This window comes from Carettochelys insculpta, chromosome 24 (assembly GCF_033958435.1).
Source record: "Carettochelys insculpta isolate YL-2023 chromosome 24, ASM3395843v1, whole genome shotgun sequence".
Classification (NCBI taxonomy): Eukaryota; Metazoa; Chordata; order Testudines; family Carettochelyidae; genus Carettochelys; species Carettochelys insculpta.
In genome coordinates, this window is record NC_134160.1 from 4674861 (window position 1) to 4694047 (window position 19187).

Here is a 19187-nt window from a genome sequence, read left to right on the forward strand (position 1 = left end):
TTGAATCATATCTTAAACCCCATTATCTGACTATGACTTTTTAGTGCAAGACATAAAATGCTGTAACAGAAACCAGATGCTCTGGTGTGGCCTCTGGTGGAAATATACTTGTATCTAAAGTTGCCTAGAACCAATGTAACAGTAAGAGAAACTTGATATTCAAACCACATTGGAATATTAGATGAATTAATACAAACTTTGGATTATGTGATTTCTTCTGCAAGGGAGATGTCATAAAGAAGTTTCCAATTCGGTGTTAGAAATTGAAAACTGTGAGAAAAGACAGGAAGGCTGATCATAGATGAGGAGAATAAAAACTGGCGAAAGAGGAAGAAGAGATGAATGCAACACAGATCAATAGTGCTGAAGTCCCGAGGAAGACTGTCAAGGAATAAAGTCTCATCACTATTAGCAGCAGAGATTGAGGGGACTCTTTAGAAATGAAATTGTATGAAAGTAGATAACAGAAAATTGCATGCATGATTTTCCCAAAATCAAAATACAATGAATCTCTTGCTATCTGTACATCTCCCCATAAAAAGCATCATCTGTCCCCTTTATAACTGCATGCAGAGAATTGATACTGAAATGGAATACAGTAATTCAGAGAGATAATGGTGGTACAAATTTAGCAGTCCAACTTGCATTTTTTAGGTGTGAATGAGACTTAGTTCCCTATCATGCAGTGAACTCTTCAGAATGGACCTTGGCAGTGAGATACAGCTCATGCAGAACTGCTTCCAGACCTTATTGTTATGGTGATGAAATGTTCGTATCAGGGCAGTGGCCAATCAACATCAAGGCCCCACTGTGTAGGGAGCTGTACAAACACAGAAATGAGATCATCCCTGCTCGTAAGAGCCTACTCATACATTATAAGCTAAATGCAAGTTATAAAACCTAGCAATTACCACACTAGGTGGGACCAATGGTCCATCCAACCTTGTATCCAACATTGACCAACACTAGATGAGCGTAGAAGGGACCTCAGGAGGTGATTTGAGTCCAGTCCCCTGCCCTCAGAACAAGACCTTTCACCATCCTTGATGGATGTTTTTTTAATTCTGTTTGCCCAAGATCCCCAGGTGGTCCCACTCCAGGACTGAATTCACAACACTGGGTTTAGCAAGCCCATGCTCAAGCCACTGAGCTATGAGCCAATTATGCAGTGACTTCCCCAGGGGGAAATCTATTTGGTGGTTGACTCATGACCTGAAAAAAGAAGGTTTATACAAGTAAAAGTGCTTATCCTGGTTGGTATAATGGAGATGATATTGTTATGATTCATATATGTGTCTTTGTGCAGAGAGTTCCGTGGCTTAATTAAGCATTGCATAATACTAGACAAATAAAAATCTGAGACACCCCTTTGTTTTTGTATTATGAGAGAGTTAGAGTACACGATTGCTCTTCTTTATAATTCAGTCACTATTGAATCGTTTGGTAGCCAGTGGTGTGGGGGAGGTATAATTTTTGCCTATACCATAGAGTTAAAAAGGAAAACTACAAAGAGGCAGGATGGATTTCTGTTAACCCACTGGAACTCAAATCTGGGTTGGAATTTGGCAATTTACTTGCTGTGGCTTGTGTCAGACTAGAGAATCATAAAAACTGTAAGATAGGCTAAGTATGTTTAATTCCTCCTTTGATACACAGCGGCATTTAATGGCTCTGTGATGAATTTAGGAAAACAAATAAATCAGGTTTGGAAGCAGTGTTCCCTGTAAGCTTAGAACTTCGGCAGCTGCCCAGGATTGATTCAGGTGCCACCCAGCTGATTAGCAGAGCGTGCATTACCAACCACAGTGGGCAGCATTTTTGTTGGTGGGGCACATCCATACATGTCTTGTTTTATGCAACAAAATTTATTCTGCCCATGGATGATTAAAAAAAAAAAAAAAAAAAAAAGAGAGAAGCATGGTTGGAAGATGTCAGCGAAATTGAAATCTTGACTCTGTGAGTTATAAATGTGGATGTCGCTGTGGATCAAGAGGCGAAATGGAACCTGCTGCACTAGAGCACGCTCAAGTCTTCTTGTTTAAAAACAGAGGGCTAATCTATACTTACCAGAAGATTGGCTGCAGGAAGATCAATCTGCCAGAGTTCCGTTTTGCACACATGGCAAAATTGACCTCTCTGGGCTTTTGGGTAATAAAGTCCATTCTCATATGTCAATTCTAGCTATGCTTATGATGTACAGTAAAGCCTCGAAATGCGTGACTTCAAGTTGTGCTTAACTCGCATTAATATGAGTTAAGCACAACTCAAAGCCACTCTGTGGCTCTCTGCCCACCAGGCTCCCTCAGCTGAGGGAAGCCAGGCAGGCAAACAGCTGCTCTGCTGGGGGAAGCCAGGGAGAAGTGGCACCATGGCAGGGTGATCAGTCTCCTGGCTCCCACCGGTGGCGGGGGGATGGGAACCAGGCTGCTGCTTGGTTCCCAGCTCCACCCCCTCATCCTGCTTGTGGAACTCAGGAAACTGACCAGCACTGACCACATTTAAAGGCTCCAGAGCCCAGAATCACCACGCCGCAGGGTCCTGTTTGCAACATGTTGTGAGTGGTGAACTTACTGGACACCATGGTAATAGAGCTTTGAAACTTTATTATGCGGAACAAAAATGCTGCCTTCCCTATATTGTTTTAGCAATTTACAATTAACACAGCACTATTCTGTATTTTTCTTTCTCTCACTGTCATTGCATATTTCTGGTTCCAAATGAGGTGTGTACTTGACTGGTCAGTTTATAACTCTGGTTTCCATAACTAGGTTCTGCTGTATTTGATAAGATTAAGACCCTCAAAGGAATATAGACAACTACCTTCCATTGCGTGTGCCATATTTCCTATCAGTGTAAGCGTGGTTGACTCTAGATTTGACAAGTAAATGAATGTCTTCAGGCTCAAGTGGATTATAATTTCTGATGTATAGTGTAGGTGTGTTAGTTTACTCCTGAGGTAAAACTTGAGCTGATGGAAACAAGAGAGTTCTTTATTGAGATCTGTAAAACTTTTTTCTTTATTAAAATAGGTAAAAAATCATGTGTTGTATTTCAACAGCCACATTGTCAAATCAGTTTTCTTCCCTACAAACACTGCCTTGTCATGATGTATCCACTTCTCATGCCACCTGGATTAAATATATTCAGCTGCATGGGAAATCAATATAACAATCACTCTCTGTTTCCCTGTCGTACTTGTGTGTTTTGAAAAGCAGTTGGAAATAGATCAGTTACAAGGATGTCAGGAATGGGATTAGTAAGTCACATCCACCTACCAGGAAAATCATCACCAGGACTTTTGATACAGCTATTTTAAATAATTGCTTGCTTTGGTTTTGTCCCAACAATTATACATTTACCACTTACCCAGGCAGGGTAACATGCTGCCTCATTGTCGTGGTGGCTGGGACATAGCTAGGGGATGATGATGTTGCTGGTGCATTAGCTAATAGAGGCATATTTTTTAATTCAAGCAGTAGCGGCTCATGCACTGAGACAGAGAGACTCCAAGTTCAATTCCCCATGCCACCGACCCATCCAGGTATACGGTATTATGTAAGGGTAATACACTTGTTAACTGTGGAAAGTCTACTGTACTGATCTGTGAACACCATAAATGCTGTGTAAGCATGGGCATGTTACAGGTTGAACCTCTCTAGTCTGGCATCCTCAGGGTCTGACTGGTGCTGAATGAGAAAATTTGCTGAATCACGGGAGATCAGTATTGTCTAGCACATTACCAACACTTCCACTGCTGACTGGGCTCTTAGAAGACATTTAGGGTTAAATTAGAGTTAAATAACAACATAGAATACTGAGAACCAAGACTGGTGGCTGTAAAGGGACTGCGGGAAACTTGGCCACACCCATAAGTGGCTGTCTGCATGGCTAAAATCATGCTGGAGTACGGATGTTGCTGGACGAGAGAGGTTTAACCTGTAGAAACAATACAACAAAGCATCCAGTTGCCAGAACCCTTTTTTTCTCCACTTTTGTTTTACTTTCTTTCAGAAATTGAGCAGGGGAGCTGCGGTGATCCTGGAATACCGGCCTATGGCAAGAGAGAAGGCTCCACCTTTCACCACGGGGACACGTTGAAGTTTGAATGCCAGCCTGCTTTTGAGTTGAAGGGACAGAAAACAATTACCTGCCAAAAGAGTAGCCAGTGGTCCGCTCAGAAACCAGTCTGTGTTTGTAAGTCAGGCAGGAGACTGCTTTAAAATGTTTGCAATGTCCAGTGAAGTCACGACATAGACAATAATTTTGTGCACTGGATTTAGTAGTTGGAAAACAGAAAATGCAGAGATGGAAGCCAAACGGCAAAATATGGATCAAGATTTCAACCACCCCAATGTATGAGAGTGTTTGAATCTGAAAAATTTGGTTCTGTCCATTATGGGAACAGGAAGATAGAACCAAAACCTTTTTTGATGGTATTTGGTTCTAGGACTTGGATTCAGATTCATCTCTGAGAGAAAGTGAAATCTTCCATGCCAGTATAAGCCCATTAAATTAGATTCAATTTTTAGCCATTCAGTTTTCCTTTATGCCTGGGAAGCTCTCAGGACCCCCAAATCTCAGCTTTTGGTTTCTTGTCGTATATCTCAGCAGAAATAAGGTTTGATGTTCTTAGTAGTAACTTGGGTGAGTGGAGAAGGGGATTTTCAGGGGAATAACCAGGAGCTAGGCTGCCATGTTTTACTGGCTTTCAGTAGTCCTGACTGCCCTTAGAAAATCTCCTCTTTAACTGATAGTGTTAAGCAAAGCACAGTTATAAATTTTCTGAACCTTCTTCACCCAAAATAAGCACTGTAGCTGACTCTTATCAAAGCTCACAAAAGTATTTAGGTGGTCCCCAGCTGAACTCATTGTGCCTAATAATTTACCTGTTTGAGCACTCAAGCACTGGAAAGTTCGGTTTTAAGGAGAGAAGGGAAAGTTAGTGAAATTGCAGGATGATAGACTGACCTCTGACTGAATGACCAATAGAAAGGAAAAGAAGTGTGTGCCAAAACGAGGCAGCAGAAATGTCCCTAATGTTACAAACAGTGCAGTATGTATATATAGATTATAATACAATAAATATACACATGCGTCCTGGGCAAGGAGCTCACTGGTAGTTCACATGGGTGTTGTCTGTACCAAAGATATTGCAAAGCCAAGAAAAGCAAATATGTTATTTCAAAATTGCATTATCCTTGCTAAAAAAATAAAATATTTCAAGGGGCAATGCACAGAGGCAACTGGGAAAGAACAACAGTTGCAGATAGTGACCTTTTCTTTCAATTATAGAATAAAGGTTTTATGTGCTTTGAACAAGTTTTGCAAAACCTCAAAGGAACCTGCACAGCTTGGGAAAGCCCCTGGCATCCACAGAGCTTGGGTGTTCCTGTATGTTGTGTACTTTTGCATTGCTTGGGTTTGTTTGAAAGCAAACGCACCTGAGATGTTTGAGGAAAATAGTCCCCCTTGCATTTTCCTCCTGATGAACAGCGAGAATTCTCACAAGGGAGAAGACTCCAACCCAGTTTTATTTCTACCCCAATTATACAATCGTTGGGATTTTGGGATTGTTAAAATCTTCAGCCATATCTGAGATTCCCTCTGGTGTACATTTGATAGTGACAAGCAAGAGGCCTGTTATTGTTGTCTTTGATCTCTGCAGTGACACAACTCCATCAAAACGTTATCACAATGGCAATTCCCCCCATTGTCAGTCCAATAGAGGCGTGAATTTTTCACCGACTCTGTCCATAGGTACAGAAATGGGGAAGGCGCAGGCATCTCACAGAAGCAGATATTGCCTGGGGCAAGGGAAGAGAATATGATCATTAAAGATCCACGAGACCATTGGTTAAAATCATGCAACACCTTCCATCTGCCCAGGGTCCAAGGGTGGATATTTACAAGGCAAAAATATAGATAGGGCAAAGAAGTTTTGCATCACCTACAGAGATGGGAAATGTACCCAAAAATTTACTTGTCAAAGTACAGCTGTTTCTGAGCGGGCAGGGGGAAATGTACTTATGTACCAGGCACTATACCCCTCTAACAGCAACAAAGGGTCCTGTGGCACCTTATAGACTAACAGAAAAGTTTTGAGCTTGAGCTTTCGTGAGCTCATGAAAGCTCATGCTCAAAACTTTTCTGTTAGTCTATAAGGTGCCACAGGACCCTTCGTTGCTGTTACAGATCTAGACTAACACGGCTACCCCTCCTATACTATACCCCTCTAGAAACTACTTAAGTAAAAGTACGCACACACATGTACGCACCTCGCATCTTGATTATACTCAAGTAATCAGAAGTGAAAGCAGCTGCACTTTTATTCAAGTAACTTTTGGGTACTTTTCCTACCTCTGCATCTTTTGCCTCTCATCTTTCTGTGGCTCTTGCTTTTGGTTGTGCTAGACACTATCCCATTTGCGTGTGTCAGTGGAAGTGATGCAACAAAAGGACATAAGCTGTGTAACTCAGTGTAAAATCTGCATCTGCACCTGTATTGGGCCTTAGGTGGAAAATCAAGGTAAATAGATTTACATGGTGCTAGTTGGAATGTGCAAACAATTCAGTGCCCTCAATTATAGTTGCAAATGCATGACTAATGAAGGAGGCAATTACGGCAGCATCTGCTGACCTGAACAAATGATTCATGTGCATGGAGTATTTCTCTCTCAGAACTCATGGCCTCACTCAAGTGAGCAGGGTAGCCAAAACCATAATGTACTGGCCTCATTGTGAGTAGTTCCTGCATCCATGTGTATCTTCAGTTTCATGATTAGAGACCTTCCATCTTGATCCGCATGGTGGCGGCTGTGCCACCCCGTCACCATTCACGCTGTATACAACAGGACCCTGGAGAATGTCCACCAGTCTGTCCCATGCATGCATGGTACTGCCTATTAAGGAACAGCATATGTCTGGCTTGGAGTGCACATCGGTTCCCTAAGACTTGGTTCCTTTAGCTCTCTGAGTTTTTCTGTGTTTCTGTAGCTGAAAGGAGTGAGTGCTATTATTCATCCATATGTGTGTCATCGGGGTAACTGCTGCCTGCAGAGGGAGGGACCAGGGAGGAGCACTGAGAGCAACAGGGAGGGCCACCAAGAGGGGCAGGGGGAATTCCATTTAGCAATTAAAATGTTGGCAGTAGTACAGTAGGATGGGTGCACCTCCTGAGTCCTACCACAAGTCACCGATATTTGTCGGTAGCTGATGATGAAGGTCTGTGTTGCGCTGCAGCCAAGATCATTACCAGATGTGTAAGTCCTCTCTCCCCATGCCACAGTGTCTGAGACCTCCTCAAACCAGCTTCCTGGTTACAGTGACTCGCCCTGACGCGTGCCTTTTGGAAGCTGCAGGTTTGTAACATCATTCTAGGGTTGGTATTGTTTTCACAAGCAGAAGTGATCCAGGTTTCATAGAACCAAGATCACCACTTCAAGAGAGAGCTGTGGTTGTTCTTCAGGAGCGTAAAGATATTGAAATGAGATTGAGGCAAGTTCTAAGGGAGAAAATGTGTACCTTAGTCACTCAGTCGTGTTCATTCATCTTAGTACCTCCCACATTCTGGTGCATTGGTGGGATCTGATGTGTATAAGAGGCAATAGTCAAACTGTAGTTACCTGTGAATGGGCACATGAGGTAGCACTGTGGTAACAGAATTTTCAGAAGGAGCAGACTGGTTGTTCTTGTGCCACCATGATAAGCCTCATATGAATGTCTGGCCAGACAGAGCAATGGAATGGAATGGGGTGTTCCCGTCACAGTGGAACTTTCAATCACGTGTTGGTATTGCTGCTTAAACACACACCTATGTAGTATGACAAATAAGGAATTTTGTAATTGTAACTGTGATTTTAGGTGGACCTTTCCAGTCCGTGGTCTTGATTCAGCTTTCACGACGAGGCTTTACATTTAAAGGGTAGATTTTACTAATTGTAAATGACAGAACAAAAAGAATGAAAGAACTCGAATAGTTAGATACTCTGAGCACTTTCCCTGCAGTGTTCAGTTCTGTCCTCCAAAACACTTTGCTCTTCTAGACTTGGATTCCGTTCCCCCGCTGCCCTGTATACCCTCCCACCCTGCCCCAGCCCTGACCACCAAGGCCTGATGTTCCAAACTTGTGCTGTAAGTGAGTCAGTCAATTGTGCCAAATTGTGTGAACATTGTGTATCGCTACAGAATAAGCTGTACCTGCTTGTTGATACTCATTGATGCCAAATCCAATGAACTTGGATGATGGTTTTACCTTTCACTCCCCTCCTCCATGACTTGCACTGGTGAGTGACTTGGGTGAATGATTTCTGAAATGGATTTTTTTTCCTAACAGGCTAATTCAGTGTCCTCATGCTCAAAGCTCTGTGGTTTACTGGACCCGTCAAGCATTGTAAAGGTGAAGAGGGAGTTTGCGTGTGCGTGTACTGTAGGTGATTCTGCTAAGAGCTGCGTGTCACAAACATGGGGGCCAAGCTTATGGTTTTACATTGAACTTCTGCTGCAATTGCCAAATTTATGTGCAGAACCTATCGAAGAGTGGTGTGTGCGTTGGCAAATCCATATGTTTGGGCCCGTTTGAAATATTGTAGCATTGACCATGAAAGACTGTATCCTATTACAAATGTCACCAAATTCCCAAGTTGTTCTGATCTGGGGTGCTAGTGCAGGCGCATCTGTAGTTTCCAGTGATTCGATTTTTGCTTTATTATTACTGCAGGTTGAACCTCTCTCTAATCCAGAATTCTCTTATCTGACAACATCCACAATCCAGCATGATTTTAGTTAGCTGACTTTTCAGGTGTGTGGTCAAGTTTCCTGCAGTCACACAAAGTTTGTCTACAGCCACCAGTCCTGGCTCTCAGTGTTCTGTGATGTTATTTAGCTGCAACTTAACCCTAAATGTCTTCTAAGAGTCCAGTCCACAGTGGAAGTCTTGGTAATGCTGCTAGACAATATTGATCTCCCGTGGTCTGGCAAATTCTCTTTTTTGGTACCAGTCAGATCCCAGGGGTGCCAAATGAGAGAGGTTCAACCTGCACTGCATATATTTGATCATTAGCCCGTTCATTTATAAGACACTTCCACCAAAGATGCATAGTCAACAATGGATAATTGCTCTCTCATTCATAAGCTGACCCTATATACCAGGGGTTGGCAAACTTTGTATCCCAGCCAATGAGGGTAAACCTCTGGCATGCTGGGATGTTTTCATTACCTAGAGCATCAACATTTACAGAGCCCTGCAGTTCCCAGTGTTTGCAATTCACCATTCCCGGGCAGCTGGTGTTGTCCAGCAGGATTCTCAGCCTGTGCTGTTTCCATTGACTGGGAACAGCAAATCACAGCCACTAGGAGCTAAGGGGATCTATGCCTTCTGACACTTCAGTTAAGCAAAATGCCCCAGCATGCCAGCAGCTTACCCTGGCATGCTGGGAGCCAACCTCTACCAACCCATTCATAAGCCGACCCTCACTCTTAGTTTACTATTTTTAACCAAAAAAATTCAGCTTATGAATTAGTCTACAATGGTAGTTACTTCATTGCTTAATCAATCATCATGTTGGTAGCACTTAGCAGCCTCTATTGTGGACCATAGTGCTAGGGGCTGTACAAACCCGGAGCACAGGGATGGGTCCTTGCCTCAAAGTCTTCAACGAGTAACATTATAATTCCTTGCATCTTTTTTCCCTAGTTTCAGTCCAGGTGGTGCCCTCACCCGATGCCTCGTTTCAGATTTAAAGCACCCAGAGCGCGCCAGGGGAAAGTTTCTTTTTTTTTTTTTAATTGTAAAAGATTTGGCTGCCTCTAACGGTGATGTGCCAGTTTACAACATAACTGCAAAAGGTTGTGTTATGTGTGGGTCTGGGTGGGTGTGAAGTGGTGTTTTGCATTGTGACAGCGAGTATGTCGAGCTGTAAACTTGCAAGTTCCCGTGCTCTGGCTGTCACTCATTGGAGAATCAGGGTCATCATACTGTATGGTTAGAAATGCTTTTTATCCACCTAATCTTAGTTTCCTATTCACGGCTCAAAACCTCCTTCCAGTCTGTATCTGATTGCTTTGACATATATAATCTGTCAGCCTTTTCAGTAGATGTTTTAGAACTGGTGCTTTGTGCTCTGCGCCTGTTATGAACTAACACAGAGAGACTTCACTCTGCCTGGTGCTAGTTGTGGTGATTTTGAATTTGTTAGCAGCTTGGATTTGAGTTTCTGGCCTGAATTCCCATTCAGTTATAAAGCACTCAAGTTTTCTTGTTTTCCGTGAATTCGTCCTGCCCATCCTGTGTACCTAATGTTTTATGCCTCACATATGATTTTTTTTTTCCCATTAGAGGTAATTACTCTGCCTTGTTAATCCCATATTGGCCTTTTATACCTGCTGAATAATCCTAACTCCCCTTTGCAAATGGTATGTTTTCTAATTTAAAACGGAGTGGCTAACCTTTTATATGCACCGCCTGATATAGACATACAGGATTATGAGCCAGTAATACAAACTGTGATAGACGTTTTCCCAGCAATGTGCTGAATACAACAATGTAATTTTGCATAACTTGACAAATTTTCAATTTTAGCTCTAAATTAACCTGTCAATTGGTTGTTCTTTCTTTCACTCTTTCCTTTTTTCACTGCCAATGAAACCACCCTAACCAAAAACAGTTTGTGAGTTTTCAGTAAGTGTTAATAAGAGGAAAATATTGCCTCTGTATTTATTTATTTTAAAATTATGGAAGTATATTTTGAGAACAGGGAACTCTGAGAGCCAGAATCCAGAATGCAGGAATAATATGCTAAATTTGGTTCTGCTAAGCTTTGTCAATAGCAGAGACACTTTTGCAGGACAGGAAGTACAGTTCTTTTCTAAGTACAGACAAGCCGTTTTTCCTGCAAAATTTTAAAATTTCAGTAAACCTTTTTTCAATCCAACATGTAACATTTGTTTCACAGAAAACATTTACTCTTCTCCTCCCAACTTGTAGAGTTGTTCATTATATAGAGAGATACAGATATATTATTATTTAAGTTATCCATTTCCAACACGCTCTAGTTCTCATAAAGAAAAGGTAAATATCTGCCTGTATTGATATCTGAGAAGAAAGGTGGTTTCCCTAATTTATGCTTATGCAAATTCTGCTAATATTTGCCATGGAAGGACATAGTTGGTTAAAATACCTGTACTTTTCTCCTGAATGAAAAATAAAAAAATTACCCCAAATCTGAGCCAAGTTAGGAAATGTTCTGACTGGGTCTGGGATCAAGCTACAAAATTGGCTCTGGATTTGAACTTTGTAGAAGTCTTTGTGTCTGGATTTGGGTTTTTGACATGAGTCCAGCTGCAAGTCTGATAACTACCAGGGACTAGTTAGATTTTGTGTGTGTGTGTGCGCACCTGTGAATTAGTAGATTCTGATTTGCCCTCTGTGCAAAGTGCACGTTGCCTCTGCAGGCTGCTTCACTCCTTTGTTACTAAGGGGTGAGACTGTTCTGCCGTGGATGTTAGTAGCTCTTCTGCTTGTAGGAAATGTTTAGCCACTTTTTAGTGAGTAATTGGCCCTTTGTCATTTGTTGGTTTGGAGTGGGTTTACATGGGGTCTTTCCTGCCTTGAGTGCTCAGAAGGGGTCCTGGAATGAAAGCCCTAGGTCTGCTTTTATCCAGCTTATACACAGGATGGACACTGGCAGTGCACGTTCTCCTGCCAGCACGCCTCATCTCTGACTGCTGGGGTCCATCCTGGCAACTTCTGGCTCCATTCAGTCAATGGAGACTGCCATGAACAAGACTAGTTATTGCACAGAGTGATGGCATGGTGCGTGTGTGTGTGTGTGCGTGCGTGCGTGCGTGCGTGTGTGTGTGTGTGTGTGTGTGCATGCTCACTTGGGTGCCATATAAGTGTGTTCACAAAGACTCAGTGATATCTTTTGTTGACTGTTGGCCAGAGTCGGGTTCAAAGAAGTCAATTGTCAGTGAAATGAATGGGGAGTGGATCATAGACAATAGGTCCCAATTCAGCAAAGTACCAAAGCATATGCATAAATCCCCCTCTGGTCACCCCACCACTTCACCCTGCAAAAGCGACTGGCCTCACTGGGTTTACACTGGTACGTCTGAGCCATCCTGTGCATGAAGATATTCCCTTATTCCTGATGGCACTGCTATTGGCTGTGTGCATTTCCCTCTGTGCACCTGAGTCAGGTGAAATCCTTACTTGTGGATCATCTAATTTTTACCTTTGCACTCTCTCGTCTCCCTCAGGGGAAAAGAACTGCCCAGTGCATCGTATGCCTGTCTTCAGTCTGGACCACAGAGTGGTTGTCTCATGTCTCTTGCATTTGTTTGCCTGTCCTAATCTTACAGTGTATTTCACTTCATATTTTATCTGTGCTGTTGTTGTTTGAGGAGATTCCTTTTCTTTGCTATGCAGAGTGCCCGAGGCAGGGGACTTCAATCTCCCAGCATTATTTTTGTTCTCATTATTTAACATTTATATTGCAATGCCTTGGTGTTTTGCTAGGTAAAGGGACTCTCTATTTGCATGTGTATTCATATACAGGGCCATAACCTCACTTGGGATTAACATGTGTCCGAGAGGGTGGTTAGTAGCTTTATTCCAGGAACAGATGAGGATGAAAGTTGTGGCTGTCAAGCACAGGCTGAATTCTGTTTTCCCTTTGTTCCAAGGCAAATATATCCCATGTCATCCTCATACCTGGTACCATATGGGTCATCCAGCATGCCCAGCACAACTCAGCCCACTCTTATCATGATTTCCTGGGCTGGTTCCCCCACAGCCACTCCCTACAGTGCAGGTAGCCAGTGCCGGGGGTGCAAGCGTCCCATAATCTACCTCCTGATGAAATTCAGCATTGCTCCATTTGCATCAGTTTACACCACCTGGAGAGCTGTCCCTTAGAATAATTTTGTTTTTTTCCCCTCTATGGTTTTTTTCTTCCTTTTTCAACAAATGTCAGGTCAGCAAATCTCTTCTTTTTTTCCTTCTTTGTGTGTGTCTTCATTTTCACAACAAACTTTGTAAATTAAATCTGTGATAGACAGATTTGCAAACATTTCTCCTATGTGGATCTGCAAAGCTTAATACTATAGGTTCTACATCATTATTAATTAGGTATATTATTGTAGCAGCTCAGGGCCCTAACCACAGCCCAAGACTCCATTGTGCTAGGTGCTTTGCAAACCCAAAGCAAAAATATGGTCTTATTTGGATTTCTGGGCCCACATGGGAGTTGTCTGTCTCATACTTCCACAGTACCAATTCTCTCTATTACTCAGTGAGTGAGCATGTTTACTTTTTTAATACATAGACATTCCCAGACCCATTATAGTAGGACTTAGTTGTCAAAAATTCTTGACAGCATCCCTTTTAATAAAGATTCCTACCCACACCAACTAATTGGTAGAGGCAGCAGCTTGGTTCCTTTCTCTTTAATGTAGCTGCCTGTGCTCGTTGTTATCAGGAGCAGGAAATGGCTTGTAGATCTTAGCCTCAGTGATGTCCGGTAATGTCCATTTTATTTGATTTGAGACCATTAAGTATTAGAGATAAAGGAAGCCCCGACTGGTGGGGAGGGCAAACATCCAACCAAATAATTGCATAAATGCCACATTAGAACCCAAAGCCATCCTCTGAGTTGTAGCCTCTTGCCAAGAAGTAGCATGAAAAGTGTGTTAAATGATAGCTTTTAATAAATATACATCAGGTGAAGGGGTGTGGGGAGGAGTAGCAAAATGCATGTAAAGCACTGAAGTCATCAGGTAGATATCAATTAGAGAGGAGCACTGCAAATCAGAATTAAAGGACCCTGTCAGCTGAAATAGCACCTGTATTGAAAACAGTCACCTATGTGGGCTGAGGATTTTTCATTTCCATTGGTGCCCCTTCATCCCCTGCCACTTAAGCTGCACTTGCATTGTCTACACTTGCATTCCTGGAAATGAGGGAAATGGAAAATGCAAACGCAGCACTCATTTACATATCTTGCACTTCATTTGTGTAATCTCTTTTTGGAAGAGAGTCTTTCGAAAGAAAAAAGCAGTGTAGTTGGGTGTCTTTCATAAATAAGCCCCATCTTTGAAATAACCCTTCTTCCTATTTTGTTTCTGGAAGAAGGTTTCTTTTGAAGATGGGGTTTATTTTTGAAAGAGCGCCATCTACACTGGCTATTTTTTTTCCAAAAGAATCTCTTCCAAAAAGATATTATGCAAATAAAGCATGAGATATGTAAATCAGTGCCACATTTGCATTTTCCATTTCTCTCATTTGCATTCCTCTTTCAAAAGAGGGATGCAAATGTAGACACAGATGCACTGATGTCTGCAGGGGCAGGAATCTAGTGTGATTCACAGCATGTTAGTCCTGTGAAAGTTCCTGGTTTATTCGTAATGAAAAGGGAGCTGTCCAGGGCTCTCAGTGCTGAAGAGTGTGGCCTTTTGTATGTTGTTGTCTCTGTTTGCACCAGTGTGAGCGTCTGCTGTCGTGTCCAACCAGTTCTGAGTGGCTCCTGCTCTAGTGAACTGGCCACATTGTTCTGAAAAATATATTTGTTGTTCAAGCCAGCTAGCCACATTCAACCAGCCAAATAGCCACATGTGGCTAGTGGCTAACATGTTGGACACCACAGGATGGCATTTTGCAGAGAAAAGCCAGTTAGCAAGCCTATTCTCTCTGAAGTGCTCGATCCCAATGCAAAGTGGCTATCACATCATAAGGGCACTGCTTTTTACCCACATTGCTATGGGGCAAATGACTGCAGCAGTGGCAGGGCCCCATCCACCATTGCCCCAAGAAGCTTGCAATCTGTAGCCCTGTCCTTGCAAGAATTTAACCCCTGGCAATGAAGTTATGCATAGGAGTAATCCTGCTGAGTTTACAGAGACAGCTTGCATGCATCAGGTTGTATGGATTTGTAGGACTGGGGCTTAGGTTAGAACTCCATTTAGGAAATGAGCACGTGAACCAAATAGCACACCGCAGGCTTAAAATGCTTCCACTCCTGCAGGAAAGAAGAGGATTGGAGTATTTTTACTTCATGTGGCAAAGCTCTGCCCATGTCCTGTGGGTCCTGTTCATCTGGGCATTTATTCTCTGCCTCAGAGGCTCGCTGTGACCCACTACACTGTCTTTTACCTTTTTCAAGAAGTCAGGGTCATGACCTACTGAGCCATCCTCATCATTGACACAGTGAAGGGATTGGGGTGAAACCCCTCTGTAATCATGTCTCCCTCTCCAGGTGCAGACATTTTGTAGTGTGGGGATGGTGGGGGAAAACTCAGACCCACCCACTCCTCCAGGTTTCCAGCCTATGGACTCTAGGTAATGGCAACTGATGGGTTTTTCCCTAAACCCAATACAGTAGCCTTTTCCCTGGGCCACTTTCCTCCTAATGCTCACCTAATTCCTTCTCCCTCAGTGGAATCTTTCCTCTCTCTTCACCAGCACTCTGTCCTCAGCTCTCCAGCAACACACTTCCTCCTCTCAGTCCTTCACTCAACTCTTCTCCCCCTGTTTACCTGAGGGAAACCTTTTAAAGTAGCCCAGCAGGCCTTAATTGGTTGCAGGTACCTGATCTGGCAAGCTGTTAAGTTACCTCAGGGAACAGAAACCATTCACTCAGCTCCTGGTGTATCTGCCCTCCACCAAACTATTGTTGTCAGCTACCGTGGGTCTTTCACAAACCGTTCAGAGTTCTGTGGAATTCACCCTGCAAGGTGCACAATCTCTTGCAGGCCAATTCCATTAAGCAACACTGAACACTTGGAAAACAACACAAAACAAAAAAGCCACACTCTTCAGCCACACTCTCCTTGCAATCCCCTGGGGGTGGGGTGGGATTTCAAAGCTTCAGGATTATAAACAGCATCAAGAATGAAATCCCTGGCTGGAAATTCGTCATTCAAAGCCACGGATCAGAGCAGGTTTTTTTTTTTGTTTTGGATTGTATACGTCTCTTCCCCCCACCCGCCCCTTTATTGTTAAATCACTGATGTCCAGCAGTGGCTGGAGTACTGATCCCTTCCCATCTTCAGTTCTTTAAGAAGCAAAATGGATATGAATTGATATAAATTACACAGCTTGGGGCAGGGCCGGAGTAACATATCAGCATTCAAGGAACCGTGTGCCGCATGATTGATGATGCTTTCTTATTGCAGTTTCCTGCTTTTTCAACTTCACCACCCCGTCTGGGATTGTCCTGTCACCCAGTTACCCTGAAGAGTATGGGAGCAGCTTGCACTGTGTTTGGCTAATTATAGCTAAGCCGGAGAGCCGGATCCACTTGGCGTTCAACGATTTTGATGTGGAGCCTCAGTTTGATTTCCTAGCTGTGAAGGATGGTGGGACCGCTGAGTCTCCAGTGCTGGGGACTTTCTCAGGAAGCCAGATCCCTTCTTCTCTGACCAGCAGCGGCCATGTAGCCAGGCTTGAGTTCCAGACTGACCACTCCATGGAGAAAAGGGGCTTCAACATCACTTTCACCAGTAAGTACCAAATCCTTCCTTTCTCTTAGCAGCTCGAGATCGAGCCACTTTGCCATTTGGAGCTATCGTCTTGGGGCAGACTGTGATCAAGCAGAGCCTAGAGTAAATCCAGAGTGACTCCAATGTCAGTGTGGTTCCTCCTCTACAGAGATCAGAACATTGGCCTTTGAGTCTAATGACCAGAACTTAAGGACATGGGTAGCAGGTTCTGGTTCCTGGCTCTGTGAGGCTATGTCTACACAACTGCGTTATTTTGAAATAAAATAGTTTGACATGGCTAAGTTGCACAATCTTATTTCAAAATAACACAACCACACAAAAATGCATTTCGAAATAGCATTTCCGGTCACATAGCACTCTTTTGAAATAGTCCCGTTAGAGTGCATTATGGCTTATTTTGAAATAGCACCATTCTGCATCTTAATAGCACCTAATTTGAAGTAGCAGTTTCAAAATAGGCATTATTCCTCATGGAATGAAATTTACTGGAATCAAAATAATGCACCCGCTATTTCGATTTTATTTCAAAATAATGTGTGCGTTGTTTAGATGCTGCCCAAGTTATTTCAGAGTAACTGCTGTTATTTTGGAATAACTTTGCCCATGTACACACACCCTTCATGTGTACATTCGTGTGGTGAGATCGGTGTACTAGGAATCTGTCTTTCTAAGGTCCTTACATGGGCTGCATCAGTCCTTCATACATTTATCCTCATACTCCCCACACCCCTCAGGTGGTGTTATTCCTGCTCACAGATGAGAAACTGCGACAAAGGGATGTTAGGTGACTTGCTGAGGTCATATGGAAAGCCTGTGTCAAAGCAGGTAGTCAAACCTGGGTGTCTCAAGTCACAGGCTGGTTCTACAACTACCAGCCTGGTAATTTTCCCAGCTGTGAATGGAATCAGGCGATTGTGGGTCAGGATCTTGGGTGCCTCAATTTCCTCATCTGTAACATATGAGCTGCGTCTACACGTGCACGCTACTTCGAAGTAGCGGCACCAACTTCGAAATAGCGCCCGTCGCGTCTACACGCGTTGGGCGCTATTTCGAAGTTAACTTCGACGTTAGGCGGCGAGACGTTGAAGTTGCTAACCTCATGAGGAGATAGGAATAGCGCCCTACTTCGACGTTCAATGTCGAAGTAGGGGCCGTGTAGACGATCCGCGTCCCGCAACATCGAAATTGCTGGGTCCTCCATGGCGGCCATCAGCTGGGGGGTTGAGAGATGCTCTCTCTCCAGCCCCTGCGGGGCTCTATGGTCACCATGGGCAGCAGCCCTTAGCCCAGGGCTTCTGGCTGCTTCTGCGGCAGCTGGGGATCTATGCTGCAGGCACAGGGTCTGCAACCAGTTGTCAGCTCTGTGGATCTTGTGGTGTTTAGTGCAACTGTGTCTGGGAGGGGCCCTTTAAGGGAGCGGCTTGCTGTTGAGTCCGCCCTGTGACCCTGTCTGCAGCTGTGCCTGGCATCCCTATTTCGATGTGTGCTACTTTGACGTGTAGACGTTCCCTCGCTGCGCCTATTTCGATGTTGGGCTGAGCAACGTCGAAGTTGAACATCGACGTTGCCGGCCCTGGAGGACGTGTAGACGTTATTCATCGAAATAGACTATTTCGATGTTGGCTGCACGTGTAGACGTAGCCATGAATGTTTATTTGAGAGAGGTTTGGCTGATTTAAAAAATAAAACCAAACTTGAACTACTTTGAGATCTTTTAATGGAAGGTACCCTTAGGCTCAGTAATATCATTATTCACTGGAGGCAAGTGGAGACTTTGAGGACAGTGAGAGACACATAATATATAAAGAAGGAGTGAAACAGACAGGGTTATGTTTGGCTTCGCATATATTCAGGCCTTCAGTGTTCAAGTGAATGCAAACTACCCCAACAATTTACACTCATGTCATCCTGTAATGTGCTAAAGGACATTATTAAACCTACTCAGCAGACATGATAAATGAGTCAAGGTGTAACAGCCGTTAGTGGCACTGCTAAATTAATAGTCTTTCCTGCTGATGACTGCAAATCAGCCATTTGTCACAGCAGATCAGGCTGCTGGCTGTTCAGATAGGGTGGTCTAGTTTGGGCAAAAACTAATACTTGAGGTTTTAAAGAAAAGGGCATACCAGCCCTTCTGCCAGTGCTGCTTTGCATTATCGTTAATGATAAATGAGGACAAGACCTGCAGCTTACGTCTGTTATGTCATGGACTCCTGAGGGTGGAATTTCAGATGCTGGCTCTTCCCTGTAGGAAGAGTTATGTTAGTCAAATTCTGCAACTGTAAATGAATACTACCAACTCAAATTCTTCCTGCTCATTTATACCAGCAAAGAATTTGTCCCTTTCTTTTCTAAATCCGTCAACCATTAACTTCCTGGCGCATGTGACATTGGTTGGCGAGATGAAAAGTTAAGGCTCACCCCAAGTTTTGTAGTCAATTAGATACCACTGTTAGCAAGATAGTCCTTATTATTTATTTGTATTCCATTAGCAGTTATGAGCACCAATCATGAACCAAGACACCTACTGGAGTAGGCAGTGTACAAACACATCACAAGCAGCTGGGTCCCTGCTGCATAGAATTTATAGCATAAGGGTTAGACAAGGGACAACAGATACATACAGTAGACACATGGGGAGTGCACAGAAATGGAGACTGTGATGTTAAATCTAATTTTTCCACTTTCTTATC

The 19187-nt window shown here is 43.3% G+C and overlaps 1 protein-coding gene across 1 annotated transcript in view; it reads left to right on the top strand.

Annotated features, from left to right (window-relative positions):
* CSMD2 (CUB and Sushi multiple domains 2) overlaps positions 1–19187 on the top strand; it is a 575415-nt gene that overhangs the window by 339322 nt on the left and 216906 nt on the right. Inside the window, exons 13-14 of the mRNA XM_074976068.1 lie at positions 4012–4194; positions 16168–16494. Of these exons, the coding sequence (XP_074832169.1) occupies positions 4012–4194; positions 16168–16494 (510 nt within the window). The remainder of the gene's footprint in view (positions 1–4011; positions 4195–16167; positions 16495–19187) is intronic.